This window comes from Pempheris klunzingeri, chromosome 22, assembly GCF_042242105.1.
Source record: "Pempheris klunzingeri isolate RE-2024b chromosome 22, fPemKlu1.hap1, whole genome shotgun sequence".
NCBI classification, from domain to species: domain Eukaryota; kingdom Metazoa; phylum Chordata; class Actinopteri; order Acropomatiformes; family Pempheridae; genus Pempheris; species Pempheris klunzingeri.
Genome location: NC_092033.1, coordinates 10,158,242 through 10,181,777, shown reverse-complemented (window position 1 = coordinate 10,181,777; position 23,536 = coordinate 10,158,242). Strand labels below are relative to the sequence as shown.

General features: G+C 44.1%; 2 protein-coding genes across 2 annotated transcripts in view; one reads left to right on the top strand and one right to left on the bottom strand.

Annotated features, from left to right (window-relative positions):
• The window catches only part of snd1 (staphylococcal nuclease and tudor domain containing 1), a 166,347-nt gene that overhangs the window by 79,845 nt on the left and 62,966 nt on the right, over nucleotides 1-23,536 (bottom strand). The window lies entirely within an intron of this gene.
• LOC139221622 (leucine-rich repeat-containing protein 4-like) lies at nucleotides 7,840-10,704 on the top strand. The gene is made up of 2 exons (XM_070853544.1): nucleotides 7,840-9,738; nucleotides 10,552-10,704. Exons 1-2 carry the CDS (start codon nucleotides 7,840-7,842, stop codon nucleotides 10,702-10,704), a joined length of 2,052 nt encoding a protein of 683 aa, XP_070709645.1.

Here is a 23,536-nt window from a genome sequence, read left to right as displayed (position 1 = left end):
ACACAAGGTTCATGTTACAACAATGACCCTTCATACCTCCTTTAAGTAAACTTGACTAATGTGCATTTCTCATTATTTTGATGACACTAAGGATAGTCCATTTGAACACAGATAAGGCAGACAGGCAACTTTCAGTAATGAAATCCAAATTAGAAAAACGTTCTATTCACTAACTACCTCCTGTCAGCTTTCTAACATTGGCATGTCTATGGAAAGCATTTTCCAAAATTGTGCCGTTTCTGTACCAAGATATCTGGTACAAGGCAAATTACACTGTGTGATAGACTAGCATACAAACATGGAACTGGATTATTGGCATGCACTCACACTGTCCATATCTGCTTGGATATCATATCTGCTGTCGCAATCTGGGTGTGGCCAGGTGGATTCGAAAAGCTGTTTCTTTTTTTTTTCCCATCCCTGGGTCTATGCAGTGACAGCCCTCAGTAGGACTAATCCTCCCTTACACAAAGCTTGATCGAGATTCTGGGATTAACGGTTTCATAGAAATAACACTGTATAGAGAGTAACTATCGGTGGGAAATTAGGGAGACGAGGGTATTTGAAGGTCATGCACATCACAGTGGAAGAGGAAAGAAAGGTGGCCAGTTTAAGTAACAAAAAATCTGGGAGGAAGTTCAGCCAATTCCCCACCCCAGAGACAGCATGGTGGTTTAAAATGGCCTACAAGTAGCAATTTTATGTCAATATCTAGGGATATATGCAGTTTTAAAGGCAAACTAAGAGCTTTTTGTAGTGCTACATGTTTGATCCAATTACCTCTTGCAGCAGAGTTTTCATACTTGTCACTGTATTAAAGGCTACACAAAAAGCCAGACAATGGTATCAGTATAAAGGCAAGACGAGACAAAGCATGTGTTAGTATGCACAATAAATCACTGTTTTGACCATAATTTCATCCTATAAAAACAATTAAGTTAAGTGAGACAAGCAGAAGTAATGCTAAAGCCAACATGGGACTAAAGTCACATTTAATGTTGCAGAATAAACAACTCAGCGGTTAGGAATTTTGTTTTGACCAAACCAAGGACATAAAAGCAAAAGGAGGAGAGGGTGGAGTGGATCTCAATGAAGACGGCATCTTTGCTCCCAAAGAGCTAAAAGTCTAGAAGATTTAGCTGCTCTCTCAGCGGTGAATTACTATGTTTTTACCTTCACATTGCTCAGAGAATGAGACATCCATTTCCTACGGCCTGGCAGTTGGCAAGGCAACATTGTGATGAACGCACATACAGCGATGCTCTATGAATCCAAATGAGGCCAGCTGACCAATGACGTGGCCAGGGCAAGACATGGGAATTATTAGCATATGGTGAAAAAAATAAAAACAGAAAACATGCAAAGGGCACATCACATACTCAGCATAACAGTATTTTTAATTTGCGTTTCTCATTCTTTAAAATTAATGTGGCAGTAATTGGTGAAAACAAACATATAAAAAATTGAAGAGGCCAAAGTAAAAGCACTCCTATTTCTTAATATGCATGAAGCATCTCCTCCTATCTAGATATCTTGGCTCACGCTGATTGGGTTAACAGTGCTAACCTACTTGTATCTTTCTTCTGCTTCCAGCTAACACAGCGCTAGGGCTAATCCCTGCTCTGGCAGCCAGTTTGAAAACAGCTCAACATAATGAAGCCCATTAGTCTGGAGACAATGGCTGCTAGCGATGCTCAAACAGTGAATAACACAGGATGAGAGGAAAAAACATGAAAATGCTCATCTTTTACTGTGTACTTTCAGTTGCCATGACCTGATAATGCCCCCAAATTTTGAGCGCACACAACCTGTCACACATACACAAAAACATATGCTGAAAGAGCAAACACAATTAACTTAAGACTGGCCTGCAAACAGTAGACCTGAGGAACACTGTAGGATGTAGCAATTTAAAGGAGGAGGAGCAGAACAGAGGAAGAAAAGGCAAAAGAAAAAGGAAAGACAGAGGGAAACAGCACAGCAACAGCAAAAGTGAAAGAAGATGAGAAAGAAGAAAATGAAGGCCAAGAACAAAGGCTATTTAAGAAGACTACGAAAAATGCAAAAAGATCAAGGAAAAGGAGAAAGGAGGTGAAGGAGAAAAGAAATGAGGCAAAGGATAAATCGAGAGAAGGAAGAGATGGAGAAGACAAAAAAGGAAAAAGATAACTGCATGACAAACATATGGAAAGAGAGAACGACTTAAAGGAGTAATGACAGTGCAATTCATTACCAGAGACTCTAGATTAGAAGCAAAATAGTTCATTAATATTAAACCCCCAGATGTTTATTGTTTCATTGTTTGACTAGAGTCACATGCACGCCCAAGTTGCTCTAAATAAAAGTGCCACCCAAATTCATGAATGCAAATGTCCTAGGATGTTCAATGTAGCATAATGCAATAATGAAATTGGTATCTATATTAGTATGCTGTATTGAGTGGATGCCACACAAGGTCAGTGAAAGCAGACTAGCAAGACTGAGCAGGTATTGGGATGAAACACAACAACTCATCCAACCTGGACATACTGAAGCCACTAATACACCCTATTGCCTATTATAATCTCTTGATACGCTGGCATATGATTGGTGTGTGTGTTTGTGTGCAAGTGTGGGTCTCTGTGTGTGTGATGAGAAAAATGATAAACAGAAAAAATCCCTACCAAGCAGTTTAAGCCTTTACTGGGACACTGATAGCAGCGTGCCTGTCTGTGTGTGTGTGTGTGTGTGGATGTGTGTTACACGTAATCTCTTGCAGAATTAATTCCTGGAAATTGAAATGAAAATGGGAAAGGAAGTGTCTAGTAGCAGGTCCTTTAACTCAAGGTCAGCATCATAGAGTTTGGGGTGTCTGTGAGTGTTGCTGTGTGTATACATCTAAGTGCGGTGGCCTGCAAACATAGGCTTAAGATGACATTGCGCCAGGGTGGGCAGTGGTATGCAACCGGCCCCGAGACATTATTGGATACTTAGAGGACATGCTCACTCACATACACACACACAAACCCACCCACACGCGCATAACATTTGTAATAGCTCTCAAAGCACAAGGCAAGCCCTAAAAACGTGTGCCTCTTGTCTCCTTGAGAAAATCTCTCTGTCTCGCACATACACACACAAAAAAACCATATGTGAATTGCCCAAGGGCCTATACTGTAAATCATTGATCCTGGCAATGGCACTCTGATTGTCACTGCTGCTATACCATACTGCAAGCCATCCACCCAAGTGGAACTACTGACACGCACACACATGCAAACACACACAGGCTGCTGACCTACATGTGACTGGCCACAGCCCAGATTCGCTAGCATTCACCCTCGGGGATGGGTTCTGTAACGTTTGCCTATACCCCTCGAACATGCTGACTGACTGGTGGACAAGCTACACCAAAGTAGGTCGTGCGGTGCCCCCAAACTACACCCAGTGCCCTCCTGGCCTGGTGCAGGGGTAGCTCCATAGAGCCCTGGGTGAAGCAGGGAGGGCAGGGGTCGCACAGCAGGGGCATGGGGCTGGCATGACAGCATGAAGGTCCCACAAATCTGACAGCTCGTCAAGCCATCATCGGTTAACAAGTCCCGGGGGTAAGGCCTGACAACACTCCTCTTGTCAAGATAGTGCATGGATATACTGGCATAACCTACAGCTCAGAAGACACTGCAAATTACAAAACAACAGTTTAGCCAGGTTGGCAAATCTAGTATTGGTCTGAACCACCAGATCAATACACGCACACACACCACACAGACAGGACCTTGAGAAAACCTTACAGTGATCAGAGTTTGGCTGACAGTCAAGCCATGTTGGCCATGCCGGGCCAGGATCAAACTATAATGCAAGGGCTTGACCACATTTGGTCAGTGGAAGATTACAGAGTTTGGCAGGCCATGACCCAGGCTCCATCAGTAGTGAGAAAGAAAAGTGTTCACTGACAGGTAAAAATACAGTAGGAATAGAATAGACAGGAAAGAGGGAAATAGACAGGGTGAGGTCTGGGAGGAGAGAGCTGCCCTGGCAGCACCGGCCATGTCATGGGTCAATGGATGATTTTGGTTAGATAGTTGTCTGGAATTTACTGTGCTGGGTGGGTAAAACACAACCTGAACTCATTCTGGGTCACTTGCTCATCAAATGGTGGCACACCACACCTACAGAACAGTGCTCAGGCACAAACTCACATGCAAATAACGGCAGCACTGTGTATGAAAACTGTACATCTGAGAACCACAGGCCTTCACTTGCAGTTGGCTTAAATGGCAGATCAATGAAATGTTTTAAGCAGCACATCTGCATTTACATTATAACCTTCCTCTGCATGCCTGTTTAAACATATGTATACATCATCTCGTGTTTTTACTTGCTTAGAGAATGCAGTGAGGAGGGGTGCAGTAGTGCAGCACACCTTTGATATCAACCTCCACATGGCTGCAGTGTTAGGGAATCCCTGTGGAAAGGAAAGGAAATAGCCTCTTTTTCTTAACAAAGGAAAATCCCCCCCTATACTCCTGTGGCTGCCACCTCACTGCAACATGTGCTTCATTGAAGCCTATTCGTATTCAACTGCAGTGAAGTCAAGGAGAAAGTCTGTGTGTGTATGTGTGTATAGGAGTTGGCTCTATACTCCTGTGCCGGTGGGAATAACGTACTGCGCTACAGGCAGTGTGACCTTTTCTAGTTGGCGTGCTTTCTCTCCTCCCTCTTTTTCTCTCTCTTTCACACGCTTACTCTCTAGCTCAGACATAAACACACACACCTATGAGCACTGACACGGCTAACTTTACCAGCCATTAATTACCCACGCTACCTCTAAGTTTAATGTACATGGGGCTTGTACAAATCATTGAAGATAGAGGGGTGATGGCATAGTATAGAGCGTTTGTTCTGCCTGTTCTCCTGCGGCATGAGGTAAAGCATATCTTGTTTTCTCCCATTCGCCTTCCTCAACATGACCTTTATGGCTGTGCTTCTTGAAGCGACAGTTTGTGCTCAAATTGGGGGTTAAGGCCTGCCTGTTTAGAGTGCTCTAAATACCTGCAGAGGCACACATGATGGAGGGCAGATGGAGAATGGAAAAAAGGCTAAAGGTGCAGACAGAGGAGAAAATATTCTCTTTTGATTTTATGTCATATACTGCACTTTATTGTATATTTTAAGGGTCGAACAAATAACAAAAGTCCTTAAATATAATGCTCTACTATCCATTTAATATATGGCATTGAGAAAATAACCTAATCAACTTCTCACAACTGAAACTTTTAGTTCAGTTGCAGTGGGATTGTAAGAGGGTGTATATGTAGAGATGGCCAGCCAGAGATGAAGTAGAGTGACAAAGTGACGGACCAAGAGTGAGCAGAGAAGGGAAGACAGGAGGAGGGTGAGGGTGGAGTGGGTGGGGGGAGTTAATGCACAAAACACACTGCATCAAACCAAAGCAGTGCTCCGAGCAGGATGCGTCAGCAGTCCATTCATGTTCCTTTATTTTCCACTAAAGGACAAAACGAAAACAGTGAGAGCAAAGGGAGATGTAGTGCAAGAAAATCAAAGATAAAGAGAGAGAGAGAGGGAGAGGGAGAGAGCAGAGAGAGAAGGATAAGAGAGTGAGGGAGCATCATGAGAGAGGGAAGGGAAGCGAGAGAGTGAGAGAAACAGTGTCCCATCTGCCTGCCTATGCCACCACAGCAATGCTGGGAAGCTTTGCCAGACTTGTTGGAATGGCTGTATCATTTCCAAAGAGGAGGGGGTTAAAATCTGGTTGCTGTAGGGATGCCACTGTCCATCTCTGCCTTTTGCTTGGACAGCCTGTCTATTCCCCTAAGCCACACAAAGCCCCAGAAAGCCACAGAACAAGAGACTGTGAGCATTAAAAAAGAGAGTGGAGGACAGCAGGAGCAAACTGGTTTTTGAAGAGGTAGATCTCTAAAAAGGTCTGAGTGCTTTGAGCTCACCCAACTACCTTAGGACACTGCAGAGAGAGCAGGAGGGAGGCAGAGAGAGAGAGAGGGAGAGAGAGAGCGCGAGGGAGAGAGCGCGCGAGAGAGAGAGAGAGAGGGAGAGAGAGAGAGAGAGAGATCCAAGCCGGCGCACGCTCTCTCTTTTGCTGCTACAACGGATCCTTTCCACATCGACGCTACTGTTAACGTCACGCCTGTAAGCCGCGCGCTCGCCCAGCGCTTGCCTTCCCTGTCCTGCTCCTCTCCCCAGTCGGACGCTGCATTAGCAAGGGGGTGCTGATCACCACGAGGAGAGGAGGAAAAAAATAGAACTAGAAAACAAGAAGAAAAGAAACAAGCCAGAGAGAGGAAGGAGAAACTGCGCACCACCCCTCCTCCCTATAACCCACCTCGATCAACCCAGCTACAACACCCCCACTCCTCCCAGCACCCCCTTCCATCCCCCACCCCACTCCCTCTCTGAAGAAATTGACGGATTATTGGGAAGTGCAAGGGAGGCAGGCTGCAGCTGCTGCTGTGTGTGCTCGCTACTGCTGCTGTGTGCTTCGCGGGGATGGTGTGTGTGCGTCTGCAATTGCTGCTGTCGCAACCGCGGCTGCCGAGGCTGGAGCGTGTGGCTAGTTAAGAAAAGGAAGAAGCTAATGAAGGCAGTGCGTGTCACCTAGTCTTTTCAACCCCCGCTGAGTATTCCTGGAGCATAAAAAAAAGAAAAATCAAGTGGACACGACGCCACATTGAGAGAGGAAGCAAGGGGAAGAGAGTGAGAGAAGGAGAAGGGCTGTCAGACTGACCAACCGACCAACTGATTGACCACTAAAAAGTGAACAGAGGAATACAGAGAGGAGGGGGACTGTTTTTTTTTTTTTTATCCCAACTTGTCAAGCTCCCCTCCTAACCATCGCAAACAAAAGGCAAAGAACATTGGAGAGGACTGTGGAATTTTCATTCAACCATCTCCAATCCCACCCCCACCTACCTCCCTCTTTTTGTCCTTTCTGTCTTGGCTTTTGGTGCACAAAAAAAAAAAAATTGTGCATGTGTGTTTGTGTGGTCGCCTGTGCTATGGAGACCTGGGTAAGGTGTCTAGCGGGGGGATCAACTGTCGGATTCCAAGGACAAGCAAGAGAAGAGGAGCCGACAGCGAGAAGTGAGCAAGGGAGCACTGCTGCTTTGGGAGCCTGACTGGATTCCTATCTGCAATCTTTCCTTTTTTCTTTTTTTTCCTGATCGACAAGGAAAGGGAGACAAAAACATTCACAAAGGGCCTTCGAACCTTTCTCTTTGGATGTGTGGATTTACAAAATAGCTCTGGTTAAGCTCTTTGGCACTGATACCTATTTTGACAGAGCAAATATAAAAAGGCTTTCTTTGCTGCTCTTGGAATATACATACATCTGATGTGAATACCACAGCTCTTTCTGGTTGCAAACAGGAGGGAAGCTATATATCTCAGTTCAAGGACCTGTAATAATAACTTGAGGTAGGTGTCTAGTGTTTCAACCCCTCTTTGCATCAATTTGTAACACCCTACTCCCCCTTCTGTCTTGTACTACGGTTTTGGTTCCTTAATTTACCATCATGTCCTTCTCATACATACCTTTCAGAAAAGACAGCCCTCTCTACCTTCCCCTCTCTTTCTGACCCTGAGCACAGTTCATGGAAATAAAAGCACTGCTTAATTGAGGATAGGTCAAGCCCTCTTGCCCCTTAGTAAACACCCAAAACCCACATTCTCACCTTTAACTCTCCAGTTTCCTTTACCTTTTTACACTGGTCCCCTTAACATTTCTACCAGCAAACCAGAACCAGCTACTTTCCCTATCCCCAAAGCCCCCAAACACCCCCAACCTCCCCCCCAGATGATGCTGAATTATGAACGTGCCACATCATGAGTCTCCTGGGGCGGGTAGCTGTGCATCGTGCCAGGAAAGCCGCCCTGCTCTGTGTAGTCTTCCTGATGGCGCGAGCGTGGAGCAGCGCCTCCCTGGCCTTGGCGGGGGCGGCGGTGTCTCAGGGACCCCAGGGCTGTCCACCGCAGTGTTCCTGCAGTAATCAGCAAGGGAAGGTGGTGTGCACCCGACGTGGCCTCACCCGTGTGCCCCCTGGCATTCCTGCCAACACGCGACACCTCAATCTAATGGAAAACGCCATCGAGGCGGTGCAGGCTGACTCCTTCCGCCACCTGCACCACCTTGAGGTGCTCCAGCTTGGGCGAAATGCCATACGGCAGATTGAGGTGGGCGCGTTTAATGGACTTACAAGCCTCAACACACTGGAGCTGTTTGACAACCGGTTGACAGTGGTGCCCAGTGGGGCCTTCGAGTACCTGTCTAAACTAAGAGAACTGTGGCTGAGGAACAACCCCATTGAAAGTATCCCCTCCTACGCCTTCAACCGGGTACCCTCCCTCATGCGACTGGATCTGGGAGAGTTACGGAAACTGGAGTACATCTCAGAGGGAGCTTTTGAGGGCCTACAAAACCTCAAGTACCTCAACCTGGGCATGTGCAACATTAAGGGTGATATGCCAAACCTGAGTCCCCTGAAGGGCCTGGAGGAGCTGGAGATCTCTGAAAATCTCTTCCCGGAGATAAAGCCAGGCTCCTTCAAAGGCCTGCGCTCACTGAAAAAGCTATGGGTTATGAACTCACAAATCACAGTGATTGAGCGCAATGCTTTTGACGACCTAACTTCATTAGTGGAGCTTAATCTCGCCCATAATAATTTGAGCGCTGTGCCACACGATTTGTTCTCCCCGCTCAGGTACCTGGTGGAGCTCCACCTCCACCATAACCCTTGGAACTGTGGCTGTGACGCTGTATGGTTAGCACGCTGGCTAAGGGAATACATCCCTACAAACTCAACTTGCTGTGGACGCTGTCACTCACCTGCCAGCATGAGAGGTCGACAGCTGGTTGAGGTGGACCGAGGTGAGGGCGCTGCAGTCCAGTGTTCTGCACCATTCATTGCTGATGCACCAAGGGACTTGAACATCTCAGCAGGGCGAGTGGCTGAGCTTCGTTGCCGCACAGCCCCAATGTCTTCAGTGCGCTGGCTCCTACCCAATGGAACTATACTGACACATGCTTCTGGTCACCCAAGAATATCAGTCCTCAACGATGGTACCCTTAATTTCTCAAATGTCCTGGCGGCAGACACAGGCACTTACACCTGCATGGTGTCCAATGCAGCAGGGAACTCTAATGCCTCGGCCTACCTCAATGTGAGTGCAGCTGAGCTTAATACATCCAACTTGAGTTACTTTACCACAGTGACTGTAGAGGTCTTGGGGCCAACCACTGAGATGCCCAAACCTAAAACCACCACGACCACAGCTGCTGCTGCAGGGGCTGGGGTAGCTGGAGGAGGAGGGGTAGGCCTAGGGACAACAACTACAACTGCCTCTCCTTCCGTCTTTCAGCCAGTCTTCATCTCCACACCAACTGTGCTGCTGCAAAGCACTGAAAACCCACCAGGCACAGCTAAGCCATCTGTGGCACCAGGACTTCAAGGTGCCACTGGCAAACCAGGCAAGTCTGGCCCTAGCCTGGATGAAGTGATGAAGACCACTAAGATCATAATAGGTTGCTTTGTGGCAGTGACACTGCTGGCTGCTGTCATGCTCATCGCCTTCTACAAATTAAGAAAGCGCCACCAGCAGAGGAGCACAGTGGCAGCTGCCCGCACTGTGGAGATTATCCAGGTGGATGAGGAGGACCTTCCACCACCAGCATCTGCAGCTCAAGAGACGGCTCTCACGTTGCCTGAAATCCGGGACCATAACAGCATACACAAACTGGACTTTATCAGCCACAAGACTGATTACAGCTTTCACAAACCCAAGGCCGAATACAAACCCCAGCCCGATTTCACTCTTCACAAGCCGAAAGCTGAGTATACCACATATAAGCCAAATATGGACTTCAGTAGCCACAAATTCATCCCAGATTACAGCACTCACAAATCTACACCAGATTTTAGCCTTCATAGACCAAAGCCTGACTATAGCCCATTTAGACAGGACTACAGCACTCACAAACCTAAAGCAGAATACAGCCCATTCAAACCAGACTTTGGGACTCACCCAAAAACTAAATCAGACTACAGCCCCTTCAAACCAGATTACAGTACTCATCCTAGGCAGAAAACTGACTTCAGCCCATTCAAACGGGATTATAGTACCCAACCAAAACCTAAACACGACTACAGCCCATTAAAATCGGACTACAACACACAGCATAAACCTAAGGCTGAATATAGCCCATTCAAGCCCGACTTTGGCACTCACCCAAGACAAAAACCTGATTATAGCCCATTTAAACCAGACTATAGCACTCAGCCTAAACTCAAAACAGACTACAGTGCACAGAGATCTAAAACTGACAGTACCTACAAACCCAAGGACCCTTATGCCCACCATAAGACTGCAACTGATTACAGCGCCTTCAAGACTGACTTCAGCCCCCACAAAGCGGACTTCAGCGCCTTTAAGTCTGACTTTAGTCCACACACACATAGACCTAAACTTGATTACAGTCCACACAAAATGGACTACAGCCCCCATAAAGTGGACTACAGCACTCTAAAGCCCAAATACAACACCTATAAACCAACTGGCCATGGGGCTAAATGGACAGACAACAATGTTGGGAACTCTTTGCCTCGAACCTTGCCCAGCACCATCACAGCAATGGCTGAGCCCTTTGTCATAAAAACTCACACCAAGGAGAAGGTACAGGAGACTCAGATTTAAAAAAGTCCTCCCTGCCCCCAAAACACTCCGACCCTTTCCCTAGATCCCTAGCTCCCACCCACCCCTGCCCCACGACCCCCTTTGTTGTTTCCTCATAAAAATCATGCAATAGAATGCACAACGAAAAAAGGACAGGAACTACTTTTTTGTACAGAGTGCAAACTTAAAGACTGATGATTTCTTGTTGTACATGCTTATAAATAAATATATATATGGAGAAATTGAAACTACCATGGGCTGGTGATAGAGAAACATATATTAAAAAGAAATTGAAACTATTTTCTAACTTGTAACTTCTATTTAAAACAATGAGTTGTTTAAGATGCTGTCTTGACTTTGACAAATGAGGGTAGTCTTGTTTTAAAAGGGGGCATTCTGTGTGATTTTTACACCATGCTACAGAGAATGCAGTGATAAGAAAAAATATTTATACTGAGAAGACTTTCTTTAACAAAAACCGAAAAAAGGTCAGTGTCGATCTTTACAGGTTTATCTTGTAAAAGCACCAAGAATTTGTACTGTGCCAAATGTTATAAAATGCAATAAAAAGGATTTTTGGAAGAAAAAAGGAAGTATTAGAGAGAAATGTTTTTTCCCCATTTGCTTCTTCTCCTGGCGTATACTGTAACGATCAGCCAAATGCTTTAGACACTGCAGTAAGACGCTGCAGCTATACTTTAACCCTATGTGTGCTGAATGACTCAGGGAGAATGAATCACAGTGCAGAAGTGGATGGTGCTTTTTTAAAATCTCGCAACACCTATTATTATATTCTTTATACATAACAGGGGTTTGTTAAGGTTTTTATTTTTCATCACCAGTGAGTGTCATGGTGCTTCATCAAGGTGTGGCTGATGAAAAGCATGTATTTGATCTAAGTTTTTATGGTCTACAAATACGTTAAAAGGTGAAGCAATGCAATGTCAGACAATTATAGCAGTGCTATCATCAAATGTTAATTAATATGCTCATTACATAATACTTTTCAACGATGCAAGCTGATTGTGTTACCTAGCTCATTTTCCACATTATAAACTGGTATTATTAATCATGTATCTAATGAGTGAAAAAAGGTGATAAATTAAGGTGAAATACTGTTTGGGTGTTAGGACTGTCTTGCACTTTGCCAAAAAATATAGATCCTCATTTCACTTTTCATCGCATTGCCAGCTGTTGTGCCTTCATCAATCAGTATGGGGGCTTTTTATGGTGACAAATGCATTCGGGTCTCGCTGTTAACTGTGCATTTTTCATCTTTGACAATATCACCCCTTTCAATCATATTATAGCCTCACAGGTCTCTGCCTAACAAAGAAAGATAACATACAACATACACAGGGGTCAGTAGGCATGTCTTAAGACAGGTGAGCCACTTTGTTTTTGGGAAGACCAAGTAGTACTGTTGCCCTCCTTTCTACTGTATCTCTCTCTCTCTCTCTCTCTCTCTCTCTCTCTCTCTCTCTCTGTCTCTCTCTCTGTCTCTCTCTCTGTCTCTCTCTCTGTCTCTCTCTCTCTCTCTCTCTCTCTCTCTCTCTCTCTCTCTCTCTCTCTCTCTCTCTCTCTCTCTCTCTCTCTCTCTCTCTCTCTCTCTCTCTCTCTCTCTCTCTCTCTCTCTCTCTCTCTCTCTCTCTCCTCTTAATGACAAAACTGGGGAGAGTATCTCAAGCAATGAGTTAATTTTAAATGGTAAAAGAGAAAAAAGGTGGTGTGAACATGCCTGGGAGCACATATCAGCAAAGAACAGAGTAACATGTTTGTAGTGGGGAACATGTGGGTGAGAGATAACAAAGAGAATACTAAAGAATAATTCCAGGGGTGTGACTGAAAGCTGTGCGGACCATAACCATCACAGCTAACACAGACAATCCATTATCATTAACCTCTATAAAGCTGTGCAATTTTAAAGTAAACTGACATTAAATCAAAAAACACAATAACTAGCTTCTGGAGATGCATGTTGTTATCAGATCCACAGTCACAGAACTGTGCAGGGAGGCGAAGCTTTGGCCTAGTAACGCAGTTGACGAGACCAGTTTACATAACCAGTAAGAAGTTGGCAAATAGAGACCTGGTCCTGAGGTAGATGCTGTCAGAAGAGGAGAATGATGCGTTTTGGAGGGGTGACAATCCAGTCCAGCTCTCAGACTTAGGAAGTGACAAAAAGAGGAAGATATTTATTTTTATTTTTACATCAGCTGTTTTAGCTGATATCTTGCACTTGGAAACGTCACATGGTGTAGATTAAGACTGCTTTTGTTGTGAATGTATAATTTAAATGTACTACATTGTGCTACATTATAAGGCAGGGATAGATATGGTGATCACAATGATGCGAGACTACATTTGGAGTAATAACATGAATCGCAAAATTGTGCGGTACAGCACTAAAAGATATATCAAAGAAAAATCATTTAATTAAATCTAGCGAAAAACATAACATTTTTTTTCCCGGAAAAAAAACATATAGAGGAAGCCGACGATGTTGGGAATCAAGGGCATCTGGCATGTGAAAACAGCATGGGCCAGAATGGCGTATTGAGAAGTTAAACTATATCATCCATCCCTAAACCGCACACAACTGGTCACTTTGGCAAAAATCAGACATGATCAAATCAGCTACAGTTCTCGCTGTCCTCCCCTTCTTGCAATGTTTGTTGATGACTCAGCCTGCATTTTAAATATTGAACATATTCTGCAGGTGCAAAAACGAGCTAGATAGATCAGACATGCAAGTCTCTCTGTTAGTCCATATGTGTGTTATCTGCACTGGCTATGTTGTCCGTTGTATGTTGGGCTACATCCAACAATAAGAGCTGCACAGCGCAGGAGAGGTAAAATGTGAAAAGGGGAATAGTGGCAGCGTACGGAAAAATGAGAGAGCAGGATAATCAAGCTAAACTTCACATTTCACATGCCCATTTCAATAGCCAAATGGTTGAGGCATATATCACATAACTGCAACGCCCACAGTTCGATTCCCCCTGTGGACCTTTGTTACATGCCATGCCTCTCTCTCTCCCCTTGTTCTCTGTCTGACTTTCTACTATCAGCTTTCCTAATAAAGGCAAAATTCAATGATGATGATTCAAAAAAAGGAAAGAAAACATGCCCATTTCATAACCATTTGTCACTACGTTGACTCATACCCCAGACAGCATGCCTTTGTCTCCCATTCCTGTTCCTTACTTGTCACCGTTTTGATAACGTAGCTATGTAAACCCAGACAGCAGTTTTCCAATTGTCTCTAATGTGGAGCAGGTAATAGGATGATCAAACAGGTGAGAACAAGTGGATATCAGTATGTTGCATCTAAACAGATCGTGTAAATGGCTTAGATGGATTGTGAGCAGTTGTATGAACAGATGTAAGCACTATATTGAGCATTAGGCATTGTTAAAGCCTCCTATCATAAGCTTGGCCTTACTGTATGGCACTTCCTATGCCTCAGTATGTTACAGCAGAATAGAGCTCATGCTGCATGTATGTTGTGCTATGTGGTCCCATATTAAGTTGCGCTGTGCTATAAAAGGCTCTGTCATACTAATCAGAGAACATGGCTACAGGGTCATCAATCAGCCAATCAGCTAGCCAGCCACTGAAGGGCCCGTCTCCATGGGAAACACTCCTTCCCTTCATCCCTTCCTCCTCCGCACCATGTTTTTTTTCTGTGTCTGTGAGCTTCATTAGCAATCATGAAGCCATTTGAAAGAGGAAGCAAGGCAAGACGCACCTACTTACCCACAGCTCACAGAGCCTGGGGAGGGAGGAAAAAGGAATGGATGGGAGATTAGAATAGAGGAGGAAGATGATAAAGTGATATAGAAATTGAGATGTAGGAAAAAAGCATTTAAGTGGGATGAAAAGCATGACAGATTGCTAGGAAGAAGTTATTAGGGAGCAAGCAAAAGTGAGAAAATTAGCTCAAACAACAAACAGTTAGGCGGCTGATCTAAGACAGAGCAGACAGGAATGGGAAAAGAACAAGATACATAGAAATGTAGCAGGGCTAGGTGTTTCTGGGAGACTAAAATAAAAAGCTATGAGACTGAAAAGTGAGAGGTGAAGGAGAAAGAGAAGGGAATTAAGGAAGAATTAGGCCAAAACCAAAAATAAACAGGGAGGGAGAAAGAAGCAAAAACAAGGGGAAAAAAGACAGAAGTTAAAATAAAATGAAAACAAGAAAAAACAAGAAGAGCTGGAGCTACTAAAAGAGGGGAAAGCAAAGCAGTGAGAATGAGAGATAGAGAGAGAGCAAAGGCGCTTAGGAAAGGAGTAAGCTGAGCAAATGTGATGCAAGAGTGCCAGCTACAGATGGAATGGGGGATATATAGCCCGGCCATCATAGCTCCTGCATGATTGGTGAATGGCCTACTGCACCACAAGGGGTGTGGTGGTGATGCTGGTGGTGGGGGTGGGGGGTAATAGTGTGATGTTGCCATAGTACAGTGCAGCAGATAAGAAGTGCTGATACCAGTGATGGACTGGACCACTGGGGGTACTTGAGGGAGGGAGACCGGTGAATATGAGGCAGAGAGGATGGGCGGATCAAGAGGTCAGTGCAAATGGAACTGTGGGGACGATAACTGCCACAGTGCAACCATGTGCATGCGTATGTGTTTTCAGCGTGATCAAGAGGACATTGAATTTAACAGGTCAAAGCCTTAAACTAGCAGCAAACACAAACAATATACTTTCCCCCCCATTCAATTTTGGAAAGGAGCTCATTCTCAACCTGAAAAGAGTTTGTAGGACATTTTGGAACCCTAATTTTTTGATGCAATCTCTTAATTAGATTGTTTTTTTCTACTGTAAATTACTATGCACTGAGGCTCAGAAGATGGCTGTAATAAAATGTTATTCCATTAAAATGACCTCAGCAATAGCCATTATAATGTCAATTGCATCTGCCATTTATCAACTAAAGCCCCTCAGTCAGTCACATGAGTAGAGCTGAAGGAATATTTCCCTTTTGAAATACTTCCTGCCTTCTGTTCTAATCAGCGTCTGCTAAAATATATATAAAAGGATTCGTGCTAGAATTTCTAATGCTTAATTGGCAAGTAATCAATCTCTGTTAAAAAGGTGATCAAGACTACATTACCAGATTATAGAAGAATGTTCGTGCAACTTTATAGATTCCTCAGACCTTGGTTCCACTAATTCATGTGTTTCATGGAGCTGAACTCGATGCCGAATTTCCATTTGTTTAGGATTACTACACAATCTTTGATCAGAGCATGTGATGGGGGTTTGGCATGATAAAAGGTGCTTCATAGCCCATTTGCTTTTTCTGCTTGATATAAACACTTTTTAGGATACTTCCTCAGTTGATAGAAAGAAGTGCCAGACATGTTGAGTTGTCATGTGATTAAGAAGGTCAGCAATTTGTGCATAATCTGTGTTTAATGTAGGAACTTTGCTTAATTATTTGCTGAATATCAATGGGAGGTGAGCCAGCAGGTGCAACAACTTTTATTGGAAGCACTGTCACATGATTCATACACCAGCTACTTGCATTAATTGTCTTGTTAAGCATTTGTAAGCTTTTACTGATTAATTGATTACTGATAATTAGCATACTGTAGCCAATGATCAATTACGGAACCCGCCTGAAATCTGAATCCCCCAGTTTAAGTTAGGGAAGTGTGCTACACAGTTCATGTGGTATAAATCTTGTGTGAGCACTAGCCAGTCTGCTAGTAGAGCAGACAGGAGGCTATTCTAAGCAGGCCTGGGAGCATGCTGCCTTGTGAGTCAACATGAGTCAGGGCCACAGAGTTGTTTGGTTCTAATGTCAAATAGAGGGACTGGACAAGATGCGGAGTCAAAGGTGAAAATAGCACATCATCTGTGCAGAGAGCAAACCATTCTCATTATGACAAAAGAGAAATTGAGGAGAACAGGAATGCCAACTCACCCTACCATTCATACTTGGCTTCATTCTCCTTCTCTTTTCTAATCAAAAGATTAAATATCTTTTCTCTGCTGACAATACATTTCATATGCAGTGCATCACTCACATTCATTTCCTTTGGAGTGTCGAGTCTGGAGGTAAAGGTGAAGAAGGTGTTAGTGGACTGGAGGAAATGGCGAAGGCAAGCTGATGTTTGCTGGAGCATCTGACGTTGACCGTGTGAAAACTGATGCAAACAGCCATATTCAGTGACCAGCTGGTGATATGATTTGTTGTTACCAAGGTCAACAGAGGCAGAAGAAAAATTTTCATCACAGTATTTTGTTGGCAATGAGCCCAGTGCCGTCCAGGCTGTAGTGTTGAATAGGTGCACGCAAATAGATTTTATTGGATATATACCGTGGTCAGATTAACACAGGTTTTGTGGCTACAACAGACTGATGGTAGGTGGGTTGTGTGAGCCATGTTTGCCATGAACAGGACCACTCAAGTGTGTTACTCCCTGTGAGACAGACTTTATTGCCCTTTTGGTGGGTGAAAAACATCCCTGTGTTTTCTTAGCAGCCAGCAACGATGAAGCCTTACTTTTATGATCGTGTCCAGTAGCTGAGGCCGAGGTGTGTGCAGTAAATCATGTCCACTGAGAACAGCAAACTGGGGACTGAGAGATATGTAAGGGGGGGTCTGTGTATTGCGGCTTTTGTGTGCGCACAAACAAATAAAGTCACAAACACACACTCGAAGAGCAAAAAAATGAAGCCATTGACCATTAATTTTACTGCTTTTGTTGAGATTTACAGCGTGGAGAGAAATCATGATCACAGGCACGGCGTCACCAAGGATACTGTGTGCTCAGGATCAGCCCTCATTCACTCGCACACTCACACAGACATGCATAAACAGGACAAGACGACGGAATAAACATCCAAAGCCACAAAGTTTAAAAACCATCTTTTTAGATTTCTACTATATTAACATGTTGGCTTTTATCATTCATAATTGAGCCTCTGTTTAATGAAAGCTTATTAGTGGGCTTATGGGCAATAAGACCACTGTGCTTCCCATGACATACTGTCACAGATGTCTGTATTTGTTCCTCTGAAAATATGAATTTGTAAAGCTTTCATTTAGTACATCTTCCTGCCTTGGGTAAGGGCGGTGTTTAAGAGGCTACTTTAGCTGAAGCCAGGTTTTGTTATGTACAATTATAAATATTAAAAAAAGAGAATATGTCAACCGGGTCAGGAGTGGAAAAACAACGGACTAATCTCGACAATGTCACCATTTCAAAATTCTTTGCTAATCAAGAGTTTATTATCACTTAGCCGCATAAACAGCAGTACATGTATAGTGTTGTATATGCAGTTTACACAAGCGTGAAGAATCTTCCTCCCTTCCTATCGTTTCATCAGCCAATCAGACGTTTACATCCAGGCTCTAATGTACTGACGTCATGCACTAAAAAGGTATTCAAATGTGAATTTCCAGACCATTTTTTAGTTTCCATGACAGTCCAAGAAAGACAAGAAAAGGCACATACAGTATACTGATGAGAAAATCTTCGTTTCTACACTGAATGTACAGCGAGGACAAGGAAAGGGAAAGCTTCTAAACCAGGAGACTGACATAACATGAACAAAGCATGGATACAGGGAGTGCGCTTTGGGATTCCATCTTTTCAGGAATGAGAATGAGTGTATCTGGGTGTGATTGGGGTGACAAAATGGCCTCCTGCGTTGCTCAAGACATTAAAGAAAAGAGGCAGTGAGAAAAACAGACAAGGGAAAGACAATTAACTGAGGTGCATAGTGAGGGCGACACATTATCTATGACACCCTGATTTAGTATGTCAGGGGACAGCAGCGCTAGATGGGAAAAGGACACAGAGAGAGAAGTGGGCAGAAAAGGAGAGTGAAAAAAGGAGACAAGGGGCAAGGATGAGGAACAAAGAGCAATACAGATGGAAAGAAAGAGCAGAATTGAAAAGGTGATGGCCATAGATAAGAAGCTCTTACCTGACGCATTATGGGGAGCTCAGTATTCGTTCTGTAGTAACTGTAGGATCATGAATTTACACTGATGTGGACTTCAAGGTGCCAAGCAGTGCGCTAATGTCAAAGACTTGCTGGGAAAACGTGCACTGCTGAGCACAGAATGGCACATGAAAGTAAGATGAAAGCTCTTACAAGCTGCGTAGAGCATCCGCGGGTTGTTTTCATGTGGTGGCAGAATTATTCAGCCGCTGCAGCAAACTGCTGTGTGTGTTTAAATGTGTGTGCAGTTGGGTCAGCAGTGATCTTTAAAGATCAAACAAATCAATAGCCAACCTCTGTTTGCTGTGGACAAGTAAAGCCTCACTACACTGTATGTAGTGAAGTCTCTTTGTCCCCACTTGAGTTTTTATCTTTTAGGGGGCTTTTGGAATTTGTCTGGCTTTGCTTAATTACTTATTATGAGTGGAATAAAATGCAGATGCATCTCCAGTATACTCTAAACAGATCCCAGCCACAAGTTTTAATGGATCTCAAATAAAGAGTGTCACGAAAAGTGCTCGTTTAAAATACAGTCCATACTTAATAGAAGAGGCTGTGGGTTTGCTTGGAGATCCAAGGCAGCAGTAAAACAATAAGACTGTTTGTAAACATTTAGCTCATTCCTTTTCCACTTTAGTTCTGACTTTAAATAAAAATGGCTGGGTTTCAGCATGAAAAGGAACAGAAGAGTGCTGTGAAGTGTTCTGAAGAGCTGATTTTGTGAATTTGTGAGTGGCATAGGGGACATGTGTGAATTTGTACTGCACAAGACGGAAAAACAATTCTATTAATTTTCATACACATAGCAGTTATGGTTGTTGAACCGCTGCGCAGTGTCCAGTGGTATTTGGCCATGCCTTTAGGTGTGATTCAGCCCTTTAAAAGCACAGATGTGTGCCTGCATGCCATCTATGTGAAAGAGTTTGTGTAGGAGTCACTGCAGGTGAGCCTGTGCCAGTTAACTATGCCACCTACGCATAAAAACTGATCAAAGCATACGCCATCCCAGAAAACAGACAGCAAAGAGCATTTAAATCCAGCAGCTGCATATTTATGTCAGACAGCGAGACAACACTGAAAATCCTCTGGAGCTGCACATGGACAACCTAAACAATGAGTCATTGCAAGCAGAGGAAGAAATTGTAAATATGAAGATGCGCTTAATTAAATGGATGTTGGAACTTTTAAACCTTCCAGATTTATCTATAAAAAGGAAGGACCTTCAGGCCCTGTGGCAATAAAAGAATTTGGCCTGAATTTTCTGACAACGCAATTACAATAAACAGATGGTTCAGGGAAAGGACAGATCCTTGATCACCATATGTTAAGTATACCTACAGCCTCGTATCATGTGTGGTGATGTAAGCATCAGGAAGGATTTAGTGGAGAGGTGCTCCTTGAACAATAATTGTTTTCATGGCCGTGGTAGGAATTTCAGATCCGAGAAGTTTTCGACAAGAGGTGAATCAGAGACACTGTGTGGCCCCAAGCTGAGTGCGACCTCGTCGGCCTGGCTGATATAAGCGTACCTGCCCAACGGGAGAGCCAGTAATTAACAAGCTAGTTATACTGCTCCTCTACCCTCACCACTCTCTTGTCCCTCACTCCAGCTAATTAAACACGACCAGACACATCAAAGACGTGCATGTGTTTGTCCATCAATTACAGTTTTGTTGTTGTTGTGCAGTAAAATTACTTCAAACCAACTTGTGAGCCATAGTTGGGGATGTAGAGTGTAAACATGAGGGATTAGTGGAAGTTACTACTCTAATAGAAGTTCTATACTATGAGGAGGAGAGGACGGGGTTGTGGTTCAGCAAAAGAAAATACAGAAAAGGGGGAAAACAAAAGGTGACTCAAGTTTGATGATGGAGAGGAGAGGAGAGGAGAGGAGAGGAAAGGAAAGGAAAGGAGAGGAGAGGAGAGACTTGGCAAGCATTCACCCTCCCACTCTGTTGGCAGCAGATGCACAAACTGTTTGCTCACAGCAGTACATGCATCTATTAGTATTGTTCCAGGAGATAATAACTCTGTGTGTGAGATTGTGTGTGTGTGTGTGTGTGTGTGGATGTACGTGTGTTTCAGTGTCAATTCTCAGCCAAAAGTGGCAAACGAGTTGCTATGAGGTGGCAGACGAACAATATGGAGCAGCAATATAAAATGCAAGAGGAGGCAAGCTTTCGTCTGCCTGTGGGTGTGTCAGACTTTGGTGCTAAATGGCAGCACTATGGAAGCACCAGAGGCCGTGGTGCTAACAACAACACAGCTCTTGACAACTGCAGCTTCAATGAGTCCTGGCAACAAACAACAGGCTATCAAAACCTTAACTGGAGCTGTTAATTGCCAATTTATTCTTTTTAATCTTGGTTAGGCTTTCAAGGTGTACACAATCAGGACAGTAAGAGTTAGTATCACATTTTGGCTGTTTGGAAAAAGCAACAAACAAAACTCACATTAAGGGGAGGGTTAACCTCCAGCTCAAATGTACATTTTCACCAAAACTAATTTTCTCTAATTAGCAATTACATTTCAGATGGTTCTTTATGAATGCATGGACATAGTGATCGTCTTAGCACACCGACACATCAAAGATGACAAAATCTACTGCAGGCATCGGACGTATTGATCATTTTTCGGACAAGCCTTAGTGAACACACTCATACAGCAGCGAACACTCGCACTTTAAGAGAGATTCAGCTGGCAACGAAAGCATTTTAAGAAACTGCAGTGCCCCGGCCAGCCTTTCTTGGAACTTCCCCTGCATACACCCCTGCACATTCAGAGTGAGATTCAGCCAGCAAAGGGGTTTAAAGAAACTACATTTCTATAGCTGGCCTCAATTGAAGCTATGCTCGCACACATATGCACACAGCTCTTTGCCTGTCGCCCACTTCTGCCATTAGCTTTATCTGTCTGAATTCAAAGCTGAGAGCCCAATCCCTGTTGGTTTTTTTGAAAAGATTTTGCCAGGCTTGTTCTTCCCTTTATGCCCCCAACTTTCCTCTGGGAAAACATTAAATAAAAAAAGAGGAAGAGGGAGAGAGAGGGGAGGGGGAGGAGATGCCGATCGCTGACACAGCCGCTGAGATAGCCTCTCTCTTGTTGGTAAGGGATATAAAGAAATGGAATAAGAGAAGAGGTAGATGGAGGGAGATGCTGAGATGGGGATAAGCGTGCAGGCGTGAGGAACTTATGCTGGGGTAAGCTGGCAAAGGATTACCGCTTCAAATCTCTCCTCTTTTTCGGCCTTTACTTGGCACTTATTTATTCAAATCTTTAAGGCTGTATTCCTGCTCACGCCAGGTACATACGCACGCCCGCAGATAAAGGAGTGCCTTGTGAAAGCAGAGGTAAAGGTGAGAGGAAGGAGAAAAGGACAAGACAAGAGGAGATTGGAGGTCTACGTGGGTGTGACCTCAACGCAGCAGGGGCCAGACATTGACATCTCAATGAGCGAACAAGTGACGGAGGACTGACATGATAGATGGAGACACACACAGAAGTTGCGGATAAGGGGACAGGTGAGGATGCGCTGTGTGAACAGCAGGGTGTGTGTGTGTGTGTGTGTGTGTGTGTGTGTGTGTGTGTGTGTGTTTGTCTGCATGAGCCATATGTAAATTCTGCCATCACAGAAAAAAAGTAGAGAGAGGGGGGGAAGAGACCAACTGGCTTTTTTCAGATGACTCCAGTGTGTGCATGTGCAAGCCTGATTGTGTGTGTGTGTGTGTGTGTGTGTGTGTGTGTGTGTGTGTGTGTGTGTGTGTGTGTGTGTGTGTCTTGTGTGTGAAGTATGCGTTTTAACCCCACAGCCAAGCCAATGTCGATGTGTAGCAACTGCTGTGTTGTCAAGGGAACCATTAGCACAACTGAAAGGCTGGTATCTGTTCTGTGCTTGCCTGCATGCTCACACACACACACACACACACACACACACACACACACACACACACACACACGTCAACCCTCTAGCACGTATGTTTGTGATGACAGAAAATAATTGCTCTACACAGGCCCTACATAAAGATCCGAGGGTGGAAGACGCTCCAAGTAGAGCGACACAGCAATGTAGACAACATCAGTACATTTTTAATTGATCAATCTAAGCATCAATACACACGGATGCAAACAGATTAGGAGAGAAAAAAGCATTACGCACCTTGCCCACCCCCACCGAGAAGAAAATGTTGCCTATTTTAACGATTAAATGAATTAATCTGGCCTACTCTGAGGAGAAAATTGAAAGGTTTGTTTAACAGTCTATACCCATTAACATATACTAATATCTATTATCGTTACAGTCACGCTTTTCTTTCCCCAATGTTATTCTCTTGCTCTCCTCATCACTTCTGTTCACGCAAGTACAGCAACACGATCATAAAGCAAAGCAAGCACGAGCTGTAGCCTGAGCGTTGAGGCTCGCGGGTGCTATCGTATGAAGAGTAGGCAGAGCCCTTCTGTTTGGGTACACTTATCCCCAAGACAACCACAAAGCTCTAGCTTCGAAGCTGTAGCTGAACACGTCCGTATGTGACACTGTCACGTCTTCAGACACACATTTAGCAACAAAGTTTTCTTTTCTTTTTTTTCTTCCTTCTTTGCCGCAAGCACAGCGGTACTCACTGCTACACAGATGCCATGTTTCTTTACTACTGTGCTCATGGAAATGCAGTGATTAGCTTCATATTGCCCCCTTTGGGACTGATTTTTACCTCCACTGGTGTGTAACAGCAGTAGGCTCACATATTTGCATGGACCCCGTTTTTGCCCTAATTCTGTATTCTTATGAACCCAGATTGCATTGATTGAACCACAGAATTAGAATTCATTGAACACACGCCCCTGATCTGAGCCTCCCCTCTGTAAAGGTTCTCTTGCATCTACACAA